A 26,624-nucleotide genomic window follows, 5' to 3' on the forward strand; every position below is an offset into this window, starting at 1 on the left:
TTATTGCTTTTGCTAGCCAATTTATATGCCTCTTCCTTGGCTTTAACACGATACCTTAATTTCCCTTGTTAGCCATGGTTGAGCCACCTTCCCAGTTTTATTTTCACTCCTGACAGGGATGTACAATTGCTGAAGTTCATTCATGTGATTTTTAAATGTTTGCCATTGCTTATCCACTGTCAACCCTTTAAATATCCTTTGCCAGTCTATTCAAGCCAATTCACGCCTCATACCATCGAAGTTACCTTTCCTTAAGTTCAGGACCCTAGTTTCCGAATTAACTGTGTCACTCTCCATTTCAATGAAGAATTCTACCATATTATGGTCACTCTTCCCCAAGATTGCTAATTAGTCCCTTCTCATTACACACCACCCAGTCTAGGATGGCCTGCCCTCTAGTTGGTTCCTCGACATATTGGTCGAGAAAACCATCCCTAATACACTCCAGGAAATCCTCCTCCACTGCATTGCTACCAGTTAGGTTAGCCCAATCAATACGCCCATGATAACTGCTGTACCTTTATTGCACACATCCCTTATTTCTTGTTTGATGCTGTCCCCAACCTCACTACTACTGTTTGGTGGTCTGCACACAACTCCCACTCGCGTTTTCTGCCCTTTGGAATGCCATAGCTCCACCCATACCGATTCCACATCATCCAGGCTAATGTTCCTCTTTACTACTGCATTAACTTCCTCTTGAACCAGCAACGTCGCCCCGACTCCTTTTCCTCTCTGCCTATCCTTCCTAAATGTTGAATACCCCTGGATGTTGAGTTCCCAGCCTTGGTCACCCTGGAGCCATGTCTCCGTGATGCCAATTACATCATATCCGTTAACTGCCATTTGCGCATTTAATTCGTCCACCTTATTACGAATACTCCTCGCATTGAGGCACAGAGCCTTCAGGCTTGTCTTTTTAACACACTTTGCCCCTTTAGAATTTTGCTGTAATGTGGCCCTTTTTGTTTTTTGCATTGGGTTTCTCTGCCCTCCACTTTTACTATTCTTATTTCTATCTTTTGCTTCTGCCTCCATTTTATTTCCCGGTGTCTCCCTGCATAGGTTCCCATCCCCCTGCCATGTTAGTTTAACTCCTCCACAACAGCACTAGCAAACACTCCCCCTAGGACATTGGTTCCGGTCCTGCCCATGTGCAGACCGTCCAGTTTGTACTGGTCCAACCTCCCCCAGAACAGATTCCAATCTCCCAGGAATTTGAATCCCTCCCTTCTGCACCACTCCTCAAGCCACGTATTCATCTGAGCTATCCTGCGATTCCTACTCTGACTGGCACGTGGCACTGGTAGCAATCCTGAGATTACTATTTTGAGCTCCTACTTTTTAAAATTTAGCTCCGAGCTCCCTAAATTCGTCTTGTAGGACCTCATCCCGTTTTTTACCTATATGCACCACGACAACTGGCTGTTCACCCTCCCTTTTCAGAATGTCCTGCACCCGCTCCGAGACATCCTTGACCCTTGCACCAGGGAGGCAACATACCATCCTGGAGTCTCGGTTGCGGCCACAGAAACGCCTATGTATTCCCCTTACAATCGAACACCCATCACTCTAGCTCTCCCACTCTTTTTTGTGCCCTCCTGTGCAGCAGAGCCAGCCATGGTGCCATGAACTTGGCTGCTGCTGCTCTCCCCTGATGAGTCATCCCCCTCAACAGTACCCAAAGCGCTGTATCTGTTTTGCAGGGGGATGACCGCAGGGGACCCCTGCACTACCTTCCTTGCACTGCTCTTCCTGCTGGTCACCCATTTACTATCTGGCTGTGTACCCTTTTCCTGCGGTGAGACCAACTCGCTAAACGTGCTATTCACGTCATTCTCAGCAGCGTGGATGCTCCGGAGTTCATCCACCCGCAGCTCCAGTGCCGCAATGCGGCCTGTCAGGAGCTGGAGGTGGATACACTTTCCGCACACGTAGTCATCAGGGACACCGGAAGCGTCCCTGACTTCCCACATTGTACAGGAGGAGCATAACACATGTCCGAGCTCTCCTGCCATGACTTAACCCTTAGATTACTTAATTTGGCAACAACAATGCTAAAAGTTACTTACTGATATAGAAAAGAAAAAGAAATACGACTACCAATCACCAGCCAATCACTTACCCCCTTGGCTGTGACGTCACCTTTCAATTTCTTTCTACTTCTTTTTTGCCTCCCCGCTGCAGCTGCACCGGTCGGCCTCTCCGACTGGGCCTTTTATAGGCCTCGGACGCTGCCCCGGAGTCCCGCCTCCTCGACCGCGCCTTTTATAGGCCTCGGACGCTGCCCCGGACTCCCGCCTCTTCAGCTCACAGGCTGGGCCTTTTATCGGCCTCGGACGCTGCCCCGGACTCCCGCCTCCTCGACTGCCTCTCCGACTGAGCCTTTTATAGGCCTCGGATGCTGCCCCGGACTCCCACCTCCTCGACTGCCTCTCCGACTGGGCCTTTTATAGGCCTCGGACGCTGCCCCGGACTCCCACCTCCTCAACTCTCCTCTAATCCTTCTACCAATTACTTGAAATCTTTGCCCCCTGGTTATTGACCTCTCTGCTGAGGGAAATAGGTCCTTTCTATCCACTCTACCGAGGGCCCTCATAATTTTATACACCTCAAATCAAGTCTTACCTCAGCATGAGGGGGGAGCTCCTGTGGAGCATAAACACTGGCATCGACCTGTTGGGCTGAAAGAAATATACAGCACAGAAACAAGCCTATGTATAAGAACAATTTCTTCCATAAGATGTAATTTTGCCTAGCTTACTAAAACTTTTATGGATATTAAAAATTAAGACCAAGTTTCATTTGCATGCTAATGAGAGGACAAAAGGAATTAATAAACAAACTTGCACTTATATGACACCTTTCCAAACCACACGACTTCCTAAAGTGATTCACAGCTAATGATGCACTTTTCAAGTGTAGCCACTGATGTATTGTAGGGAAATATATCATCCGTTTTGCACATAGCAAGGTCCCACAAAAAGCAGTAAGATGAGCTTCCTATCCCATATCAGCTCCATCACCAAGATCACCGACTTCCACCACTAACATTGCCAGTCTCCAGCCCCGCTTAAGCTTATTTGTTGCGGAAGCCCTCGTCGCTGCCTTTATTGCCTTCAAACCCGACTATTGCAAAGCTCTGCTAACTACCCTCCATCTTCCACCCTCCATAAACTTGCAGCTAATTAAAAAAAACCTCTGCTACCCACATTCTAGCTTGCACAAGTCCTGTTCATCCATCATTCCTGTGGTCAATGACCTACACTGGCTTCTGATCTGGAAATATCTCGATTTTTAAAATTCTCATCCTGGTTTTCAATGCCCATTCTATCTCTAACCTCCTCCAGCCCTACACCCCACCTTCAAAATCTGTGCGCTCCTCCAATTCTGGCCTCTTGCACATTCCTGATTTTAAACCGCTCCTTCATTGTCAGCTGTTCCTTCAGCTGCCTAGGCCCCACACTCTGGAATTCCCTCCAAAAACCTCTCTAGACTTCTTTAACATAAGAATTAGGAGGAGTAAGCCATTTGGTTCCTGAGGCTTGCTCTGCCATTCATTATGCCCGATCTGATCTTGGCCTCAACTCCACTTTCCTGCCCGCTCCCCATAACCCTTGACTCCCTTATCACTCAAAAATCTGTCTATCTCCACTTAAATATATTCAATGAACCAGCCTCAACAGCTCTCTGGGGTCGGGAATTCCAAAGATTCACGACCCGCTGAGAGAAGAAATTCCTCATCTCAGTATTAAATGGGCGACCCCTATGCCCCCTAGTTTTAGATTCCCCTGCAAGGGGAAACATCCTCTTTGTATCTACTCTGTCCAGCCCTCTCAGAATCTCATACATTTCAGTAAGATTACCTCTCATTCTTCTAAACTCCAATGAGTATAGGTCCAACCTGCTCAACCTTTCTTCATAAAACAACCTCTTCATCAGGAATCAACCTAGTGAACCTTGTCTGAACTGCCTCCAATGCAAGTATATCCCTCCTTAAAAGAAGACCAAAACTGTACGCAGTACTCTAGGTGTGGCCTCACCAATACCCTGTACAGCTGTAGCAAGACTTCCCTACTTTTATATTCCATCCCCTTTGCAAAAAAGGTCAACATTCCATTTGCCTTCCTAATTACATGCTGTACCTGCATACTAATTTTGTTTCGTGTACAAGGACCCCCAGATCTCTCTGTACTGCAGCATTTTGTAGGCTCTCTCCATTTAAATAATAATTTGCTTTTTAATTCTTCCTACCAAAGTGGATAACTTCACATTTTCCTACATTATACTCCACCTGCCAAAATTTTGCCCACTCACCTAACCTATCTATATCCCTTTGCAGATTCTTTGTATCCTCTTCACAACTTGCATTCCCACCTTTCTTTGTATCAGAAAATTACATTCGATCCCTTCATCCAAGTCATGAATATAGATTGTAAATAGCTGAGGCCCCAGTACTGATCCCTGTGGCATCCCCCGCTAGTTACAGTTTGCCACCCTGAAAATGACCCACTCTCTGTTCTCTGTTAGCCAATCCTCTATCCACATTAATATATTACCCCCAATCCCATGAGCTCTTATCTTGTGCAGTAACCTTTTATGTGGCACCTTATCGAATGCCTTCTGGAAATCCAAATACACTCCATCTACTGGTTCCCCTTTATCCACCCTGCTCATTACATCCTCAAAGAACTCTAGAAAATTTGTCAAACACTATTTCCTTTTCATAAAACCATGCTGACTCTGCTTGATTTTCTAAATGTCCTGCTACTATTGCATTAATAATGGATTCCAGCATTTTCCCAATGACAGATGTTAGGCTAACTGGTCTATGGTTTCCTGCTTTCAGTCTCGCTCCTTTCTTGAATAGGGGTGTTACATTTGAGGTTTTCCAATCCACGGGATCTCTCCAGAATTCAGGGAAATTTGGTAGATTACAACCAACGTAGGGGACCAACGTTTGCTTTAGCTACTCTCTTCCTTTTTATATTCTTGTAGAAGCTCTTAGTGTCTGTTTTTATATTTCTTGCTAGTTCACTCTCAATCTATCTTTTCTCTATTATTTTTTTAAAATCGTCCTTTGCTGGTCTAAAAATTTCGCAATCCTCTGGCCTACCACTTATCTTTACAACATGGTATCAAATTGAAACTATCCTTAACTTCCTTAGTTAGTCATGGATGGTTCATCCTTCTCTTATGGTCCTTCTTTCTCACTGGAATATATCTTTGTTGAAAGTTATGAAATATTTCCTTAAATGTCTGCCACTACTTTTTTACCGTCTTACCCTTTGACCTATTTTCCCAGTCCACTGCAGCCAGCTCTGCCTTCATACCTTTGTAATTGCCTTTATTTAAGTTAGGGTACTAGTTTGAGACTCAAGTTTTTCACCCTCAAATTGAATTTGAAATTCTAACATGCTATGATCACTCTTCCCTAGGGGATCCTTTACTTTCAGCTCATTAATTAATCCTATCTCATTACACATTACCAGATCTAAAATAGCCTGCTGGATGTTTCTTTAAACTCAACTTTAAAAACCTCGCTCTCTGAAAGTGAAATGACATTACCAAGACACAAGGACCATTAAAATCAGCAATGGATTTTCCTCATGGACAGACTGACAAATATCTACAATTCAAGCCGTTCACTGACTAGGAGCAAAGAATTACACCCACCTCTTTCTAGGGGAACTGCGATTTAGTATTTTTAAATGTTGGATACTTAAATTCTTCCAACTTACCACTTTCATGAAGCAAACATACCAGTAAGGAGTATGGTAATGTAGACTATTTAAAAAAAAAGAAGATTTCTATCAAACCGTATGCAATTATTGTTGATAATTCATCTACTCAATTTATTCTTCCATCTAGAACATGTTATGCTGCAGTTTGCAGAACAATCCATACATTGCACTTAACAGAAATGAGATTAAAGAAAATGCAATAAAATGTTGTAGTTTGGCAGTTATTACTGCATTACACTTATAAATTGCAATATGTATTTAGTCATTCATTTAAATATTGCTGGAAAACTATTAAAGTTTTAAAAGTCTAACTGCACTTTATCCATTAGAGGTTTACGGTACATTCATTTGAAAAACCATCAAAAGTGCCACATTTGGGGACATTGTGGAAGAACTTCCCTACCCCTAAATATTTGTAAAAGCAGCCTATGAATATAGCAAGGCAGAATTATTCACTCAGCATTTTACAGAATTAAAGAACAGGTTATTAACCAGAATTTGATAATTTCCTTCTAAGTTGCACTCAACAAATCTTCAATGTGAAATGCTGGATATGAAAGAGACTCAAAAAGGCAACAACTGAAAAATGTAATTATTCTGAAATTTATCAATGGAGCACTTACCATATTTTAAAACTATCAAGCATAACACCTGGCTATTCTGTACTTTTCCTGACTGACCTCGGACGTAAATTGCAAAGAAATGAATTGCAAAGTAACTAGCAATTCTAAAATTGTCTACTCGCTCTTTGAACGGTGTTAGGGAATTGGGAAAAAGAACCGCATGTACATGAACTCTGCTCGCCTGCGTTTCATTACTTTAGCACGTTATCACTTCAGCAATCAATTGATTCTATGGTACAAAAATTAAGGGGTTGGTGATGGATACTGTTAAGAATTACTCCTTTACTTTGCAAAAGAGAAGAAGTTTAGGTGACAACACGATTAGTCATTGTAAAGAATTTCTCTCATTATGGCGGAGTATTACGGGAAGAAATAAAAATGCTACAAATAAAAATGATGTACTCCCCAACTAATGAAATATATATATTTTTAAAAAAATGTCCAGTGTGGCAACTCCTCAATAAAGCAATCGGCAGATTATTTTCTTTTTTCCCTCCAAGATAAATGTACTATTTAATTATAAATCTTTAGTAACATTTAAAAGGAAATTTCTACCATTAATACTCAAAATATCTTTAAAATGAAAGCAAGCATCAAAGTGAATATTTCCAATTAACTACCACGAAGAGATAATTGACCCCATTGCCAAATAACCTTCTTAAAAGATATGGATGGGAAAACTATGATATAGGAAGTATCCTCCTAAAATTAGAAAATTTCTAACAATTTGAAAGGTCATGTCTGACAAACTTGATTGAATTTTGTGAGGAGGTAACAAGGAGGGTTGATGAGGGCAGTGCCTTGGATGTAGTGTATATGGATTTTAGCAAATCTTTTGATAAGGTCCCACATGGCAGACTGGTCAATAAGTAAAAGCCCATGGGATCCAGGGCAAAGTGACAATTGGATCCAAAATTGACTCAGAGGCAAGAAGCAATAGGTATTTGTGCCTGGATGCCTGTTTTCAGTGGGGTTCTGCAGGGCTCAGTACTAGGTCCCTTGCTTTTTGTGGTATATATCAGTGATTTAGACTTGAATAAAGGGGGTATGATTAAGAAGTTTGCAGATGATACTAAACTTGGCTGTGTGGTTGATAATGAAGAAGAAAGCTGTAGATTGCAGGAAGATATCAATGAACTGGTCAGTTCGGCAGAACAGTGGCAAATGGAATTCACGGAGAAGTGTGAGGTAATGCATGTCCACAGATCCCTGAAGGTAGCAGGCCATAAGAACATAAGAATTAGGAACAGGAGTAGGCCATCTAGCCCCTCGGGCCTGCTCCGCCATTCAACAAGATCATGGTTGATCTGGCCATGGACTCAGCTCCACTTACCCACCCGCTCCCCATAACCCTTAATTCCCTTATTGGTTAAAAATCTATCTATCTGTGATTTGAATACATTCAATGAGCTAGCGTCAACTGCTTCCTTGGGCAGAGAATTCCACAGATTCACAACCCTCTGGGAGAAGAAATTCCTGCTCAATTCGGTTTTAAATTGGCTTCCACGTATTTTGAGGCTGTGTCCCCTAGTTCTAGTCTCCCCGACCAGTGGAAACAACCTCTCTGCCTCTATCTTGTCTATCCCTTTCATTATTTTAAATGTTTCTATAAGATCCCCCCTCATCCTTCTGAACTCCAACGAGTAAAGACCCAGTCTATTCAATCTATCAGGCCAGGTAGATAAGGTGGTTAAGGCGGCATACGGAATACTTGCCTTTATTAGCCAAGACATGGAATACAATAGCCGGGGGGGGGTTAGGCTTGAACTGTATAAAACACTAATTAGGCCACAAGCTAGGGTATTGCGTGCAGTTCTGGTCACCACATTACAGGAAAGATGTGATTGCACGAGAGAGGTTACAGAGGAGATTTACAAGGACGTTGCCTGGACTGGAGAATTTTAGCTATGAGGAAAGATTGGATAGGGTGGGTTTGTCTTCTTTGGAACAGAGGAGGCTGAGGGGAGTCCTTTTTGAGGTGTATAAAATTATGAGGGGCCTGGATAGAGGGGATCGAAAGGGCCTATTTCCCTTAGCAGAGGGATCAACAATCAGGGGGCATTGATTTAAAATAATTGGTAGGAGGTTTAGAGGGAATTTGAGGGGAAATTTCTTCACCCAGAGGGTGGTGGGAGTCTGGAACTCACTGCCTGAAAGTGTGGTAGAGGCAGAAACCCTCACCACATTTAAAAAGTACTGGGATAGTGCCATAACCTACAGGGCTACGGACCAAGAGCTGGAAAGTGGGATTCGGCTGGATAGCTCGGTCGGCCGACGTGGACACGATGGGCCGAAATGACCTCCGTGCTATAAATTTCTATAGTCTAGAATTTGCATTCTGATCGGACCCGCCCGAATCTTAGCGGTATTCCGGCGGTTGTGCCTTACGAAATTGTTGATTCTCAGCGGTGGCGGTATTGAGCGGTAGCGGGCCGGAGTGACGTCCCTCGAAGTTGGTAATCTGCTTGCCCCTAGAAACATGCTTTTTTTCCCTCTATACGCATTCTCCCGCGATTTTGGGATCAGAGTTGACCCTGCGCATGTGCAGAGAAGAGTGAGAGAGGGTTGCTTAGTGTGGAGGTGGAGATCGTTGTATGGAGAGAGAGAGAGAGAGAGAGAGAGAGAGAGAGAGAGGAGTTATTTTACAAGTATTTCTAAACGATTTGGAGCATTATTGTCATTCATAATATAATTCAACAATAAAAAAAGAAATAATTATTTAAATATAAATATCAATATAAATAAAAGAATTAAGATGCAAAAACAAGATATCGAAGTGGAGAGGGAGGTCGGTGCGTTTCGGTGAAGAAATCCAGGAATCGTTGATGCACCAAGTGGAGGCTCGCTGGTAGCAATTGACACGGAGTGGGCGAGGAAAACCTGCACCAAATGCGTACCAGAGGTTATGGCGAGAGATCACTGAGGCGGTATCCTCAGTCGTGCCTATGATGCCGAACCAGTGCTGCAAACGTTGAAATGACATCGTTGGGTCGGCGAGAGCAAGTAATAACTTTTATCATGCACTGACTAATTCCTCTTAAGTAGTGCCACGTTTTATGATGTTGTAAAGCTTGGTCATTTTTTATTTCCTATCATCAATCTCATTGTGTTAGTCCTCTGTATTTTCATGTGTTCATCATGCAGCACTCGTGTTCTGACGGAACTTAAATGGTGCACTCATTTTCAAAAGGACTGGGGATGGTTAATTGGGGATGTGTACCTATATATATATAATATATATATGTGCGTGTGTGTGTTTCGTAATAGTAGCTGTGAAATTAGTTTACACATATTTTTTGTCACCTTTGCAGAAAAAATTAGCCAGCAGTAGGGCGGAGGTTCACTGAAGACTGTTGAATTGACAGACCTCGAAGAACGCGCTGCAGCCCTGACGGGAGCGTACGATCGCACGATCGCACCACCACGTGTGTTGATGCTGAACCGTTTATCACGGAGGGCAAGTCTGCATAATCCCTGGGCTGTACTGCGTTCATGTAATTCAATGTTATGTCAATATAATGTAGAATGTAATGTAATGCCGGGAGCACGAAATGTTGTTAGCTCTGACATGAATTTTTGGTTGATCACACTCTGCCACTTGGAAAGCAATGTACTGTTTGGGACTCAAGAATTGTTATGTCATGTAGTTTCTGTCCACTTTGCTTATGATAGTTTCATGTAATGATTCTCGGTAATATATGTTTGTTCTCCACATAAGCCTGCGCAAAATGAATTGCTCTCGTTACCTCTGACCGCTCCGCTCCCTCCCCTGTGGCCAACCATTGTTATCTTTTTACAGTTGTACAGGAGAGGCCACCTGCCCCTCCCAGAGAGGAGTTATTGGAGCAAATGAGGATGGAAGAGACGGTGGTGGAACAGATGGTTGCGGAGCAGGAGAACACTCCTCAAAACTTTGTGATGGTGGTGGTGGTGGAGGAGGGAGGGAGGGGTGGTGGGACTTGAAGGGTCCTTTCTACCTGTGGCCACCAGTTCCTCGTCGGAATCCAACTTTCTTGGATTCTGGTCCGAGGAAACGGGACCAAGCGGCATGCAGTGGTGCACACCGACCCCCCATGCTGAATCCACGGCAGCTGATCCGGCAAGATGGGAACGCTGCGAGACAGGCAGATGCGAACCTGGACATGATGGGATTGTTTAGGATGAGCATCGACTTGAGTCACAAGCTCCCCCAGGCCATTGCTGGGTTGTTCGCAAACATCGCCGCTTTAGCAGCCCGTCAATCGAAGGACATGGCGGAGCCGAGGGAAAATACCCAGTCCGTCAATGCCAATGCTATGCGACAATTGACAGTCCTGGGATATGGCACTGCCCCTCAAGGTGCCATACCACCAATGGTGACAGCACTTGATCGTCGGGAGGATATACTTTCTTCCGACTTTGAAGACGGGTCCTCAACATTCCCCGCTTCTCCAGACCCCACACATTGCACTGCCATGTCGACCCCCCCCTCCCCCTCCCCCTCCCTCAGCAGCCACACTCGAGGTGCTCTGCTGCACGACGTACTGGTCACGACATGAGCAGGGCCAGAGGTATTAATAGCGGGAGGAGGGGCGCAGCGCCAAAGATCAAGGGGGGGATTGGGAGGAAAGTAGTTGGGAAAGATGACCGCAGGTAGAATCGTAGGTGGTTGCAGGGGTGGTTTGAGTGTTGTTTTTACGGTTATTGTTGTTGCTGGTTGTTGTTGTTGTTGTTGGTGTTTTATTTTGTAAAATTTTCATTGCGAGCAATTAATTATTTTATTTTATTAAAATTGTTAGTTAAATTCAAATTACAACTTTTATTAAAAAAAATTATTCAACAGTGTCTCACTCCAGCTCGATTCTGCATCATGTAAGTAATCAGCAAAGTTAGCTGTGAAACTACAGGCCCCATTTCTTTTAAAGCACACATATGTTCAGATGTCCACAAAGTCAATTATCCACAATAAAATCAAAATCCCTTACTAACTACTCCAGAAATCACTCAAAATCTCCGAAAATCACTCAAAAAGAAATGGCAGAACGCTGGCAACTTTACACAGCCTTTTTTTCTCTCCACAGAAAAAAAAATTCCAAAATGAGGCATAATGCTGGGACAAGGCATGGTAAGTACCTAAAAAAATGGGCAGTACATTTCCTCAGCGACAGCGGCGGTAAAAACGGCATAATTAGCGAATTTAGCGCTGATGAGGAATGCTCGACTTTTTGGGCAGGAAACGTGGACGGATGATCTGCAGCAATGGCGGCGGTAATCGCAGTACTGAGGGACTCGAAATTACTGCTGGCAATATTTGGGTCTACAACGGGCGGTAATTTGCATTTCTTGCTAAAACGGGCGGTAACTCGGCGGCCAGAATGGAAATTCTAGCCCCATGATTCTTTACAAAAATTTAAAAGAATTTTAATTACACAGATGGCTACCCTGTAACTTGCTGTAGAACAATTATTTCTTTCAGTATCTAGTTGGCAGAACCATTTCCTGAATAATTCACTGGCTGACAGTAACAGCGTTGTAATGCAGTTGTTTATATATTCCAAAGTAGTTTCTTTCGCTCTCTTTAAAAAGAAAAAGCTATGCCGAGACAATTATTTCATGTTGCTATTCTCAATGTTTTATCTGGCAGCTGAATTCTCTCCCTTCCGTCCCCCTCAACAGCTCTGTGAAAGTCTGCGCAGTCAGTGATAACAAAAATCTCAACTTTAATTGCTTAGCTTGCTCGCCGACAAAAAGATGTGACAGCATTCGACAGCGAGACACTCCATGTTTAATGTCACCATCCAACAGTGAAGCCCCATTGACAGCAAACCAGCAATGTAAATGCAGGAAATATAGAACTACCAGATAATTACATAATTTAAACCAGTAAAATGTGCAAAAAATTGTCCCAAAGGCGAGTAATGATCCTTCGATAGCAAATGGTTGCTTTTTGCAGGTGGAAAGGAAAGTTGAAAGGAGGTGTGGATGAAATGACAGGTGAAGCAATGTAAACAGCTATATCAGAGGCAACATCTATTAAATGGAAGTTGCTTGGTGCCTGGAACTTGCCAGGCTTGGTTCAATGGAAGCACTCTCAACTCTGACTCAGAAGTCATGGGCTCGAGCCCCACAAGAGACTCGAGTATATACTCTAGGGTGCCCCTCCTGCACATTATTGAGGGAGTGCTGCACTGTCGGAGGTGCCGAATCAGAATGACTTGTCATTGCAATAGGCCGACTCTGAACAGAGAAAATTACTTCTCACAGTGACAGAACAAAAATGAACAATTGAGCTTCTGTTAAGCTGCTTTTACAATGGATTGTGGAAGACAAATTCAAATTTACCCACGTGCAATATTCTCTTGTGTTTGTATTGTTTGCCTCCACTCTCTAGTAGGCCTTTTGGAAGCCAATTCAGAAATGAACACCCAGGTTCCTACAATGGAAATCAAATTCCAACAGGTCTACCCATCATGAATCGGCTAAGCACGTTAATAGGCCAGAGGATTCATGGCGAGGGAGATCACGTAGAGCTACAAAAAGGTGGGTGTACTTGCCTCTGCCAATGTGGAGACCAGGTTGTTTATACTGGTGAATACTTCGATGGCACGAGAACAGCATGTCTGCAGCCAACAGCACTCAAAGTAAGTGGGCACAGGGCTACACGAGTCAGAAGCAAAAAACAGGCACCTGCCCATTAGCAGGTAGTGGTGTGGAAGGATAAACCAGGGTGATCGTAGAAAATACTGCCGAAGGGACAATATAAAAAGGGGGAAGAGTTTTTTTTTATGGGGGTGGGGAGGAGAAAGGGGAAGAGGAGGGAGATCAGTAAAATCTATTCCCCTTTCCATTTTTAATCTGATCACACCAACTTCTCAGCCTCAACCAACTACAGGAACAGAAGAATGCTGTTTAACATTTATATAATGCCATTACTGCAGTCAAACGTCCCAAGATGCTTCAAAGGAGCATTATCAAACTAAAATTGACACCGAGTCAAAGAAGGAGACATTAGGATGGATGAGGAGGCAAGTTTTAAAAAACATTTTAAAGAGGGGTGGTACGGCGGAGGGTTAGGGAAGGATTTCCAGAGGTTTGGGCCGAAGCAGCTGGAGGCCAATATTGGGTTTCACCATAGCCAGAGTTGGAGGATTGCAGGGCTGGAGGAGTTTACAGATACGGAGGGTTGTGTCCATGGAGGGATTGGAACACAAGGAAGGGAATTTTAAAATCGAGGCGTTGGTGGACCGCAAGCCAATGTAGGTCAGTGAGCACAGGGGTGACGGGTGAATGGGAGTTGGTGCAAGTTAGGATACAAGCAGCAGAGTTATGAAGGGTGGAAGATGGGAGGCCGGCCAGGAGAGCAGTGGAATAGTTGAGTCTGAAGACAACAAAAGCATGGATGAGGGCTTCTCAGCAGCAGATAGGGGGAGGCTGTGCAGAGATGGGCAATAACATTCACTCCTTCCACCACCAACGCATCACGTCTGCAGTGTGTAGCATCGACGAGATGCACTGCAACAACTTCACAAGGCTTCTTTGATAGCAACTCCAAAACCCATGACCTCTACCACCTAGAAGGACAAGGGCATGGGAACACCACCACCTCCAGTTCCCCTCCAAGTCACACACCATCCTGACTTGGAAATACATCTTTGCTCCTCCATCGCCGGTGGTCAAAATCCTGGAACTCCCTCCCAAACAGCACTCAAGAGTACCTTTAGCAGACAGACTGCAGCGGTTCGAGAAGGTGGCTCACCATTACCTTCTCAAGAGCAATTAGTGATGGGCAATAAATGCTCACCTCATCAATGAGCCCACATCCCATGAATGAATAAAAAATATATATATTATGGAGGTGGCGATAGGTGGTTTTTGTGATGCAGAGGATATGGGGTCAAAAGCTCAACTCGGGGTCAAATAGAATGTTGAGATTGTGAACATTCTGATTCAACCCGAGACAGTGGCCGAGGAGAGGGATAGAATCTGTGGTTAGGGAACGGTGTTTGTGAAGCCATTGTGAAGACAATGGCTGTAGTCTTCCAAATTGGAGGAAATTTCAGTGCATTAAAGATTGGATATCGGACAAGCAAACCGAGGGGTTTAAGCAGCCGTTTGATGCTGGAGAAAAGAAGCCAGCAGTTACCACTCCATCCGGCACCACCCCAGAGATGTAACTGTGATCAAAAATATCGAATGTGAAACGCCACCACTCAGACAACACACCAAATCACCAGATTTTTAAAATCAAGATCCTTAAAAAAATGTTCAGTTTCATTTTGTAGATAAAACCCTTTTACCGGGTTCAAACCTAAATGTCAAAAAGGTGGAATTATTCACTGGACTTCAAGTTATGTCCAAAACAAAAGCTACATTGCTAATAGCTCATATTAACCCCCCCCACTGCCCGCGATATTTTTTTTTTAAAGTGTAAATGATCTCAGTGTAAACAACAGATTTGTCATTAGTTCTCATCAATGAGCTGGTAGCTACAATGAGCTTAGAGGTTAACAATGTAAAACCACAAAATGATGCACCAACCCAGAAGAACATATCCTACTGAAGTATCCATCACCATAAATAGTACTTGGTGTCAAATATAAATATTTCAGAATGCACTTTGTGGATCTTTCAATAGTTTATCTCAACAAAGCATCTAAATGTGTCATCAGGGCACTTTCACCACTAATGGTTTGCAAAATACATCACAAATCACTTTCAAATTCACTGTACGTAAGGTTTATTTAAAAAGTTGAAAATGCGGATTGCACCCAACACAACTACAATAGTACTTGATAAAAAAAACAGTACCTTTTTAGTTTCTAGCTGGGCCTCCTCTTGGCAACATTGTCTGCAGTATGGGTCCAACTGGTTGAGGCTGAACTGACCAAGGAGGTCACAAGAACTGCAGAGCAAGTTACTGGAAAAGCCAAGTTCTCGACAGGCTTCGGATGAGAGATCTGCACCCCATACCGCTATCTGAAAACAGAAATCAAGGACATAGGGCTATTTTGTCAATCAACTGGAAATGGAAAATGCACTGTATATGTTAGTGAGGTAAATACATACTAGATTACACATCTGAATTAAAGTGACAAAACTGAAGAGCCACACAGAGAAACTCATTTCTCCTATTGATCTACAAAACTACATCATAAGTGAATCTGGTTAACATCCAGGCTTGGGCTAAGCAATGAACATCCCAACCAAGAGTGTCTAACCATCTCGACTCGACATTCAAGGCATTATCATCGCCAAAGCCCCCCACAATCAACATATCAACATCCTGGGGGTCTCCATTGATCAAAAGCTCAACTGAACCAGCCACATGAATACTGTGGCTACTAGAGCAGGTCAGAGGTTGGATATTTTGCAGTGAGTGGCTCACCTCCTGATTCCCCAAAGGCTCACCACTACTTATAAGGCTCGTCAATAATGTGAGTGAATGCTCTCCACCTGCCTGGATGCGCACAGCTCCAACAACACTCAATAAGTGCCATACTATCCAGGACAAAGCAGTCGCTTCATTGCCATTTCATCCACCATCTTAAACATCGATCCAGATTGTTTCTGGATGGTGAAACAGGAGGGCCAAATGGCCGCCTTCATTCACAATTATCTTGTGATAGTGAAAGGAAGCTGTGTATTTTGTGAAATATGTCTGCTATTTTACACAGGTAATACCATACGTCAAAGAACAGAGTTAAGCATAAAGCTATTCCTCGTAGCTTAGAATGAAGTCCTTCAGTATATCAAAAAGGAGTCCTCCAATCAAAAGAACATTGTATGTATGCTCAAAACCATAAAGTATTTTCAAAAACCTGGCATAACATACAGGCTGGAAGGTGGGAATATTAGCTTTAACTGATCACAAGTGATCAAGGACATTTTTACACAACTAGCATCCTTCAAAATTCTGATGGTGCTTTATCCTCGATACCAAGACTGGTGGCTTTCCAAATTTATATTGTTCTTTGTCCCAATAGTACAGAATTAGTTGACTTGCAATAGATTTTTACGGGACAAGCAAAAAAGCTTGCAAGGATTAAAACTAGATGGTTCATCCAATATTCCATATTTGCAGACAGTTTAAAACCAGCCATGTAAGATGCACATTGGTATTTGGCAACAAGAGAGGAGCAAACCGATTCCTACCGTTTGCATGCTACACTTCAGCTGACAGTTCTGTGGCAAATCCAATTAGAAGTGACTGGGTCACCGGATAAGAAATATATTTTTCAGACTGTCATTGTTGGCGAAAGCAGAGATTGATGATCAACAAGAGTGTCACTGATTGGAAGCATGTTAAAATATAAGTGATCATTTTATTTTAAGACTGCTGTATGAGAACGTTTGATTTTTAAAAAAATCCATATAAAAGTGTGTACTGTTCCAAAGGAGTGATAGGTGGCAGCTTATTATAATGGCGGGAGTTTCAGCTATTGTGATTTTTAGTTTCCTTTTTATCAACAGATCACGATTTCTTCTCACCATTGATAAATGGTTTCAAAAGGATTGAGCTGCCCGGTCTGCCTCTACGCAACTGGGTTTTAAAACTAGGATACTACAATAATTCTTCATTGAGATAATCTGAATAATATATTTATTTGAGCAGTTCTGTAATCATTAACATATTTAAAAAGGAAGAAGTTTTTCAACTTCATGTGAACATACATATTATTAACATCAGTGTTTCATTGCTGTAAAGTACTTCAGGACATCCTGAGGCCATGAAAGGCACTATATAAATGCAAGCCTTTTCCTTTCACTTTGAATAGGAGAACCAAAGTTGTTAATCTAAAAATAGTACCTGCAGGTCAGTTAATGCTCATGGCTGTAGCCAATGTAGACAGTGGCACAGGACTGCAATTGAAATGGCAGTAGGTTTGAGAGAGAACTAAAGGGCTTTGGGAGAACAATAGGCAGAGACCAGAACAGAAACTGCATTTAAGTGACAGGCCTCTCAGTGCATTGGCACAAGTCCAGCTCATTTTCAGTTCCTCCCTCGTTTCACAAACTGCCCTGCACACACTTCATTGACTTGTCAATCCAGTCAAACACAAGTGTTCACCACGCTCTCTAAATGGGCAATGTAATGAAAATCTCCACAAAATTCCAGCAGCAATCATTGCAAATATAATCCACACAGCTTAAAGCACAACACTTAACTCCAAATGATTTTTCCTTTAAAGTAACATGAATCAAATTGGGGTGGAACAGTCAGCTTCAGCACAGCAAATTATATTGTAGGCCTTTATTACAAGAGGATTTGAGTACAGGTTGAAACTCTCTAATGCGGCACTGTTTGGTCCGGCAACCTCCCTGGTCTGGCATCATTCCCGGCGAGGGGTCGTGGCCCGCGCTGTGTCCTATGTTCATCAAGTTGAGTAATTAAAAAAGAGTACAGATAGTAAGAAAGACAGGAATAGCTGATTTGCTGTATTTACACAGATCCATATATGCGATAAAGCACTTGGATGCCCACGAAAGCAGATTCCTCCAAACTGCACAGACATCAACCAAAGCAAAACAGGCTGAAAGCTGCCACAGATCTGGGGCACAAATGCCGGTGAGCAGGCAGGCGGCCCTCAGGACCGGTGACATCGTTGCTGCCCCCTCCCAACAACACCTGCCCTGAGCAACTGATCACCTTTTTGATGTTGGACTTGGGAGGTCGGATGGAAATCCTTTGTATACATGAAATTGGCGAATGATTTCCCCACGTTGACAGGAACTGCTTCATAGCCGTTACGCCTGAAAATGGGGTCGGGATCAGGAGGAGCCGCGGGTTTCCAAAGGGACGGAACGAGGCACTACAGAGCAGGCGGGAGCACTGCCGGGTCAGAGAAGAGGTGAGGGCTAGACCAAGTGTCAGGTGAGGGGATCTTAGTGTTTATTTAAACCGGGTACTGCTGACAACGCTGCTGACAGTGACCTGGCCGAGTCGCTGTCAGCAGCATTGTCAGATCTTTGTGATGGAATCAGCCACCTCCACTACCAAAACTAAGAAAGCAAACGCTGGCATACAGTGCCTGGAGAAGTCGCCATATTCCTACACAGCCCTGATTGTGATGGCAATCGAGAGCTCTCCCACCAAGTGGCTGACTCTCAGCATGATCTACTAGTCCCTCCAGAGCCGCTTCCCCTTTTTCCGAGGCTCCTACCAAGGCTAGAAGAACTCCGTGCGTCACCACCTCTCCTTGAACGAGTGCTTTATCAAACTGCCTAAGAGCCTGGGCAGACCTGGCAAAGGCCATTACTGGACCATGAACTCGCTGGCCGGGTCAATGTTTGAGGAGGGCTCCTTCAGGCACAGACCGAGGGAGGAACATTCGCATGAACTGCCAAGCCCTTAAGCCCAAGTACAGCATGATGAACGGATTGGGGTTCAACCTCATCCCAGAGACCTATAACTTCCAAGGGTCAAGAGGACCCATCTCCTGCGCCCCCAAAGGCCTTTTTATAGATAGTAGCATCAGCATGATGAATGGACATTTGCCCAGCAATGTTGACAGGACGGGTTTACCGGGATATTCTGTCTCTCACCTGTCGGCCAACAATGGTCACTATATGGGAAGCTGTACAGGATCTTTGGTCGGACACTACCCCAACGACACAGACAGCTCACTGCCCGCGTATCCCTTGCTGACCGGCAGTGGGGTGACACTCCATGCACATGACTGCGGCTTCAGCATGGGCTCCTTCGGCCTCCGCGCTGAACAACGGGGCTCCTTACATCAAACAACAGTCCCTCTCGCTGTGCAACCAGTCGGCGAATCTCACTTCCAACCTGCTCGCACACTCCTTAGATCAGTCCTATTTACATCAAAATAGCCACAACGTGGCCGATATACAAGGTACGGAACCCATGCTACTACAGTTACAGATCAGCAAAAATAGCTTTTGTAGGAAGCAATTCTAAAACTTTGCTGACAGTGGGATTTTTAAGTCTGGGGTCGGCGTGACCTCCCGCGGTATGGCAAATTCTCTGGTCCGGCACAGGTCAGGTCCTGAGGGTGCTGGATTAGAGGGGTTCAACCTGTATAAAAGTAAAGACATCTTACTGCAATTATATAGGGCCCCAGTGAGCCCACACCTGGAGTACTGTGTACAGTTTTGGTCTCCTTACCAAAGGAAGGATATACTTGTCATAGAGGGAGTGCAACGAAAGTTCCCCAGATTGGTTCCTGGGATGGGGGGGGGGGATTGTCCTATGTGGAGAGATTGAGTAGACTAGGCCTATAATCTCTAGAGTTTAGAAGAATGAGAGATGACCGCATTGAAACATACAACATTTTTACAGGGCTTGATAGGGTTGATGCAAGGAGGATGTGTCCTCTGGCTGGGGAGTCTAGAACCAGGAGTCACAATCTCAGAATAAGTGGTCGGCCATTTAGGACTGAGATGAAGAGAAATGTCTTCACTCAGAGGGTGGTGAATCTTTGGAATTCTCTACCCCAGAGGGCTGTGGAGGCTCAGTCGTTGAGTATATTCAAGACAGAGATCGACAGGTTTTTGGATATTAAGGGAATCAAGGGATAAATGGCTAGTGTGGGAAATTGGAGTTGAGGTAGAAGATCAGCCATGATCTTACTGAATGGTGGAGCATGCTCAAGGGGCTGAATGGCTTGCTCTGATTTCTTATGTTCTATTTTTCCACCTGCTCTATTTTTAACAAAAATGATTCCCTCACTCCAATATTTTCGCCAGTCTCCTGAAGACAACAGGATACAGTTCCATAAGCACCAGTAGAACTCCAATAGCTCACCTAAACTTCTATACATTTGAGGAGAGTCCAGACAGTCATGCCAAAAGGCCACTTACTTGTCTGTAAATATCATCAAAACGGCAAAGGATTATGCTCTCACTCAGCAGCCACATATGCAAACGTTCCAACAGGATTTAGTGGATAGTTATCAGGAATGGGCATCCTGGCCAATTGGCCAAGAATGGTGGGGCAGGGATGCTGAAGATCAATAGTACACTGGCTGAGATTAGCTAACTCAGACAGACCAGGAAGCGAAGCAGAGAATGTTGTGGTCTGTATGATGTTGGTGCAAAATGGTTTCACCAACAATGGAACAAAACAGACCTCTGAAGGAGGGAGTCTCACTCTGCTTCAGTCATTTTGCACCCAATTCACCTTCAGCTTCGCACAAACACGAAACTTGTGGAATAGGAATGCATCCATACTTAGTCCTTTAACCAACGAGCAATTGGGGCAACAGACTTTTAAATGACAGCCAATCCCATATATCATACCCTGCGCAAACCGACAGACAACCTGTTCTTAAGTAATCAATATAAAAATACAACAAACTTGCACTTATAACTTCATCATGTCTGAAAGTGCTATCCAACAACAAAAACTTGCATTTATATAGCATCATGAACGTAGTAAAACATCCCAAGGTGCTTCACAGGAACGTTATCACAGCAAATTAATTATTTTTGAAATGCAGTCACCGTTACTGTAAGGAAATACATAGGAAGTAGGTAAAATGGAGCGAACAGTTTGGTTTTATGACTCGGAATTCCTGTTATATAGCCCATCATTGTTGCTGTTTTGAACCGGTTGGTTAGAGATCTAGAAAATAATTTTGCCTCCAATGTTTCCTCTTCTCACAGTGAGATAGGGACTGCTCTTCAATACCTGCCAAAGAACAATTAGCAGAGCAGACAAAAATTGAACTTGTGCTCCCCATTACTGTGGTACAGCATTGTTGTAGACATAATGCACCATCACAAGAAGTCTTCTTTTAATATAAGCCAGGATTTGGAGGGACAGCCCATAAAAGGGCGCAACCGTTGGGAAGTGGCCACAGGAGCAGCCAGCAGCAGTCGGAGAGGCCAGCTGGTGCTGGTGCAGGGGCAGAAGGTAAACAAAGAAGTAAAAAGAAATCAAAGTGTGATGTCACAGCCAAGCGAGTAAGTGATTGGCTGGTGGATTGGTGAGTATTTGATCTTTTTCTTCTTTTCTTATCAGTAGGAAACCTTTGGCATTGTTGCCAAATTAAGTTAAAAGAGTGGGAAAGCTATAGTGATGGGGGATTCGATTGTAAGGGAAACAGACAGGCGATTCTGCGGCCGCAAACAAGACTCCAGAATGGTACGATGCCTCCCTGGTGCAAGAGTCAAGGATGTCTCGGAGCGGCTGCAGCACATTCTGGAGGGGGAGGGTGAACAGCCAGCTGTCATGGTGCATATAGGTACCAACGATATAGGCAAAAAAGCTGAATTTAGGGAGCTAGGAGTTAAATTAAAAAGTAGGACCTCAAAAGGTAGATTGCTACCAGTGCCACATGCTAGTCAGAGTAGGAATTGCAGGATAGTTCAGATGAATAGCTTGAGGAATGGTGTAAGAAGGAGGGATTCAAATTCCTGGGGCATTGGAACCGGTTCTGGGGGAAGTGGGACCAGTACAAACCGGACGGTTTGCACCTGGGCAGGACCGGAATCTATGTCCTAGGGGGAGTGTTTGCGAGTGCTGTTGGGGAGGGGTTAAACTAATATGGCAGGGGGATGGTAACCTATGCAGGGAGGCAGAGGGAAGTAAAAAGGGGCCGAAGTGGAGGGCAGAGAAATCAAGGGTAAAAATCAAAAAGGGTCACATTACAACATAATTCTAAAAGGATAAAGAGTGTTAAAAAAAACAAGCCTGAAGGCTCTGAGTCTCAATGAGAGGAGCATTTGTAATAAGGTGGACGAATTAACTGCGGTTAACGGATATGATGTAATTGGGATATGGAGACATGGCTCCAGGGTAACCAAGGCTGAGAACTCAACACCAAGGGGTATTCAATATTCAGGAAGGATAGACAGGAAGGAAAAGGAGGTAGGGTAGCGTTAATGGTTAAAGAGGAGGTTAACACAATAGTAAGGAAGGACATTAGCATGGATGATGTGGAATCTATATGGGTAGAGCTGCGAAACACCAAAGGGCAGAAAACGTTAGTGGGAGTTGTGTACAGACCACCAAACAGTAGTAGGGAGGTTGGGGATGGCATCAAACAGGAAATTAGGGACGCTTGCAATAAGGTTACAGCAGTGACTTTAACCTACATATTGATTGGGCTAACCAAACTAGTAGCAATACTGTGGAGGGGGATTTCCTGGAGTGTATAAGGGATGGTTTTCTAGACCAATATGTCGAGGAGCCAACTCGAGAGCAGGCCATCCTAGACTGGGGTCTTGTGTAACGAGAGGATTAATTAGCAATCTGGTCATGTGTGGCCTCTTGGGGAAGAGTGACCATAATATGGTAGAATTCTTCATTAAGATGGAGAGCGACAGTTAATTCAGAGACTAGGGTCCTGAACTTAAAGAAAGGAAACTTCGATGGTATGAGACGTGATTTGGCTAAGATAGACTGGCGAATGATACTTAAAGGGTTGACGGTGGATAGGCAATGGCAGACATTTAAAGATGACATGGATGAATTACAACTATTGTACATCCCTGTCTGGCATAAAATAAAACAGGAAAGGTGGCTCAAACGTGGCCAAGAGGCGTATAAATTGGCCAGAAAAAGCAGCAAACCCGAGGACTGGGAGAAATTTAGAATTCAGCAGAGGAGGACGAAGGGTTTAATTAGCGGGGGGGGGGGGGGGGGGGGGTAGAAATAGAGTATGAGAGGAAGCTTGCAGTCAGAATCAGGTGAATTCATAATAGGGAACAAAGATATGGCAGACCAATTGAACAAATACTTTGGTTCTGTCTTCACGAAGGAAGACATGAATAACCTCCCGAAAATACTAGGGGAGCAAGGGTCTAGTGAGAAGGAGGAACTGAGGGAAATCCTTATTAGTCAGGAAATGGTGTTAGGGAAACTGATGAGACTGAAGGCCGATAAATCCCCAGGGCCTGATAGTCTGCATCCCAGAGTACTTAAGGAAGTGGCCCTAGAAATAGTAGATGCATTGGTGGTCATTTTCCAAAATTCCATGGACTCTGGATCAGTACCTATGTATTGGAGGGTAGCTGATGCAATGTAATATATTGCTAATGTAACTCCACTTTTTAAAAAAAGGAGGGAGAAAGAAAACAGGGAATTATAGACCGGTTAGCCTGACATCGGTGGTGGATAAAATGCTGGAATCAATTATTAAAGATGTAATAGCAGCACATCTGGAAAGCAGTGACAGGATCGGTCCAAGTCAGCATGGATTTATGAGAGGGAAATCATGCTCGACAAATCTTCTAGGATGTAACTAGTAGAGTGAATAAGGGAGAACCAATGGATGTGGTGTATTTGGACTTTCAAAAGGTTTTTGACAAGGTCCCACACTAGTGTGCAAAATTAAAGCACATGGTTATTGGGGGTAATGTATTGACGTGGATAGAGAACTGGTTAGCAGAAAGGAAGCAAAGAATGGGAATAAACAGGTCCTTTTTAGAATGGTAGGCAGTGACTAGTCGCAAGGTTCAGTGCTGGGACCCCAGCTATTTACTATATACATTAATGATTTAGACGAAGGAATTGAATGTAATATCTCCAAGTTTGCAGATGACACTAAGCTGGGTGGCAGGGTGAGCGGCGAAGAGGATGCTAAGAGGCTGCAGGGGAACTTGGACAGGTTAGGTGAATGGGCAAATGCATGGCAGATGCAGTATAATGTGGATAAATGTGAGGTTATCCACTTTGGGGGCAAAAACAGGAAGGCAGATTATTGTCTGAATGGTAACAGTAGTGAAAGGTGAGATGCAACGAGACCTGGGTGTCATGGTACATCAGTCGCTGAAGGTAGGCATGCAGGTACAGCAGTCAGTAAAGAAAGCAAATGGCATGCTGGCCTTGATAGCGAGAGGATTTGAGTAATATAAGCAGGGAGGTCTTACTGCAGTTGTACAGGGCCTTAGTGAGACCACACCTTGAGTATTGTGTGCAGTTTTGGTCTCCTAATCTGAGGAAGGACATGCTTGCTATTGAGGGAGTGCAGCGAAGGTTCACCATACTAATTCCCGGGATGGCAGGACTGAAGTATGAAGAAAGACTGGTTTGGCTAGGCTTATACTCACTGGAATTTAGAAGAATGAGAGGGGATCTCATAGAAACATATAAAATTATGATGGGATTGGACAGGTTAGATGCAGGAAGAATGTTCCTGATGTTGGGGAAGTCCAGAACCAGGGGTCACAGTCGAAGGATAAGGGGTAAGCCATATAGGACCGAGATGAGGAAAAACTTTTTCACCCAGAGAGTGGTGAACCTGTGGAATTCTCTACCACAGAAAGTTGTGGAGTCCAGTTTGTTGGATATAGTCAAGAGAGAGTTAGATGTGGCCCTTACGGCTAAGGGGATCAGGGATATGGAGAGAAGGCGGGAGTGGGGTACTGAAGATGCATGATCAGCCATGATCATATTGAATGGCAGTGCAGGCTCGAGGGGCTGAATGGCCTGCTCCTGCACCTATTTTCTATGTTTCTATAAAAAGGGAACAAAAAAAAACTAAACGCCAGAGAAAGCTGAAGAAAAAAAAAAGAGAAAAGTTTCTATTATACTACAGATAGCAGTCTCAGGCCAATATCTCTGGTACAATGTGTGTCTAGCAGAGCATAAACGACTTGAACTCGGGAATCGGAAGTATAATTTAAAAAAAGAGGACTGCGAGAAAATACATGAAGACATCAATAAACTTGCAGAATGAGTGTGCAATTGGCAAATGACAAATGAACTTCAATAACGTCAAGTGTGAAGTGGTACATAGGAAGAATAAATCGTCCACATACTCCTTGGGAAAGTAAGCGTCGAAATGTTGTTGAGGAGCAGAGGGATCTGGGGGTACAGATACACAAATCACAAAGTAGGTTAATAAGTCCATAAAAAGCAAACATAGCACTGGGGATCATTTCTAGAGGGATATAATTGAAAAGAAGCAAAGTATGTTAAACTTGTATGGAACCTTGGTTAGACGGCACTTGCTGAGTACTGAGAACAGTTATGGACTCCATATTATAAAAACAATAGAGAGGCACTGGAGAAGGTGCAAAAAAGATTTACTAGACTGAGAGGTTATTACTGGAGCTCTTTTCTCTAAAAAAGAGAAGACTGTGGAGTGACCTGATTGAGGTATTTAAAATTATGGAAGGATTTGAAAGTGTAGACGTAGAGAAGATGTTTCCACTTGCGGGGGAGACCCGAACTAGGGATCATAAATACAAGATAGTCACTAATAAATCCAATATGGATTTAAGCAGAAATGTCTTTATCCATGAGTGTGGTGAGAATTTGGAACTTGCTACCACAAGGACTGGTTGAAACGATTAGCATAGATGCATTTAATGGGAAGCTAGATGAACACGAAGGAGAAAGGAATAGAAGGATATGTTGATGGGATTAGATGAAGAAGTTGCGAGGATGCTTGTGTGGAGCATAAAGACCAACATGGACCTGTTGGGCTGAATGGTCCGTTTCTGTGCTGTAAATACTATGTAACTTTGAAATGATGCTCTGTATACCCAAGTCCAGGTCATTAATATATATGAAGAGCAGTGGTCCTACTGTATACTTCCTTCCAGTCTGAAAAACAACAGTTCACAATTACTCTCCACTTTCTGTCCCTTAGCCAATTTTGTATCCCTACTGCCATTGTACCTTAATCAATTGGGCTTTAATTTTGCTAACAAATCTATTATGTGATACTTGTTAACTGCCCTTTGAAAGTCCATATATACATAATCAACCACAGAACCCTCACCGTTACTCCAAAAGAACTCAATCAAGTTCGTCAAATACGACTTACCTTTAACAAATCTGTGCTGACTTCCGTTTATTAGTCCATAAGTTTGTAAATACCAATTAATTGCATCCCAGATTATTGTCTCTGAAAGTTTCCCCACCACCACAGTTAGGCTGACTGCGTTTATAAAAGACTTTTGGGTTCCCTTTTATGTTAACCGCGAATCTATTCTTCACATTCAATGGATCATCCTCTGCCATTTTCAGCATGATCGCACCACCAAACATATCTTCCCTTCCCTTTCAACATTCTGAAGGGATCGTTCCCTCCACAACACCCTGGTCCATACCTCAATCACCCCCAACACCCCTTCCCTTCCCACAGCAACTTCTTGTGCAAGCGCAGGAGATGCAAGACTGCCCCTTTTACCTCCTCCCTTCCCATTGTCCAGGACCCCAAACTCTCCTTCCAGGTGATTTACATGTACTGCTTGCAATTTAGTATACTGTATCCACTGCTCACGATGCGGTCTCCTCTACATTGGGGAGACCAAACGCAGATTGAGTGACCGCTTTGCGTGATTCCGAGCTTCCGGTCGCCTG

The 26,624-nt window shown here is 43.7% G+C and overlaps 1 protein-coding gene and 1 pseudogene across 1 annotated transcript in view; one reads left to right on the top strand and one right to left on the bottom strand.

Moving 5' to 3' along the window:
• Window positions 1-26,624, bottom strand: part of selenof (selenoprotein F) — an 86,152-nt gene that overhangs the window by 53,339 nt on the left and 6,189 nt on the right. The window contains exon 2 of the mRNA XM_070885999.1: window positions 15,155-15,322. Within this exon, the coding sequence (XP_070742100.1) occupies window positions 15,155-15,322 (168 nt within the window). The remainder of the gene's footprint in view (window positions 1-15,154; window positions 15,323-26,624) is intronic.
• Window positions 18,319-19,265, top strand: LOC139268343 (forkhead box protein F1 pseudogene; annotated as a pseudogene).

The sequence above is a fragment of the Pristiophorus japonicus genome, chromosome 8 (assembly GCF_044704955.1).
Source record: "Pristiophorus japonicus isolate sPriJap1 chromosome 8, sPriJap1.hap1, whole genome shotgun sequence".
In the NCBI taxonomy this organism is placed as follows: Eukaryota; Metazoa; Chordata; class Chondrichthyes; family Pristiophoridae; genus Pristiophorus; species Pristiophorus japonicus.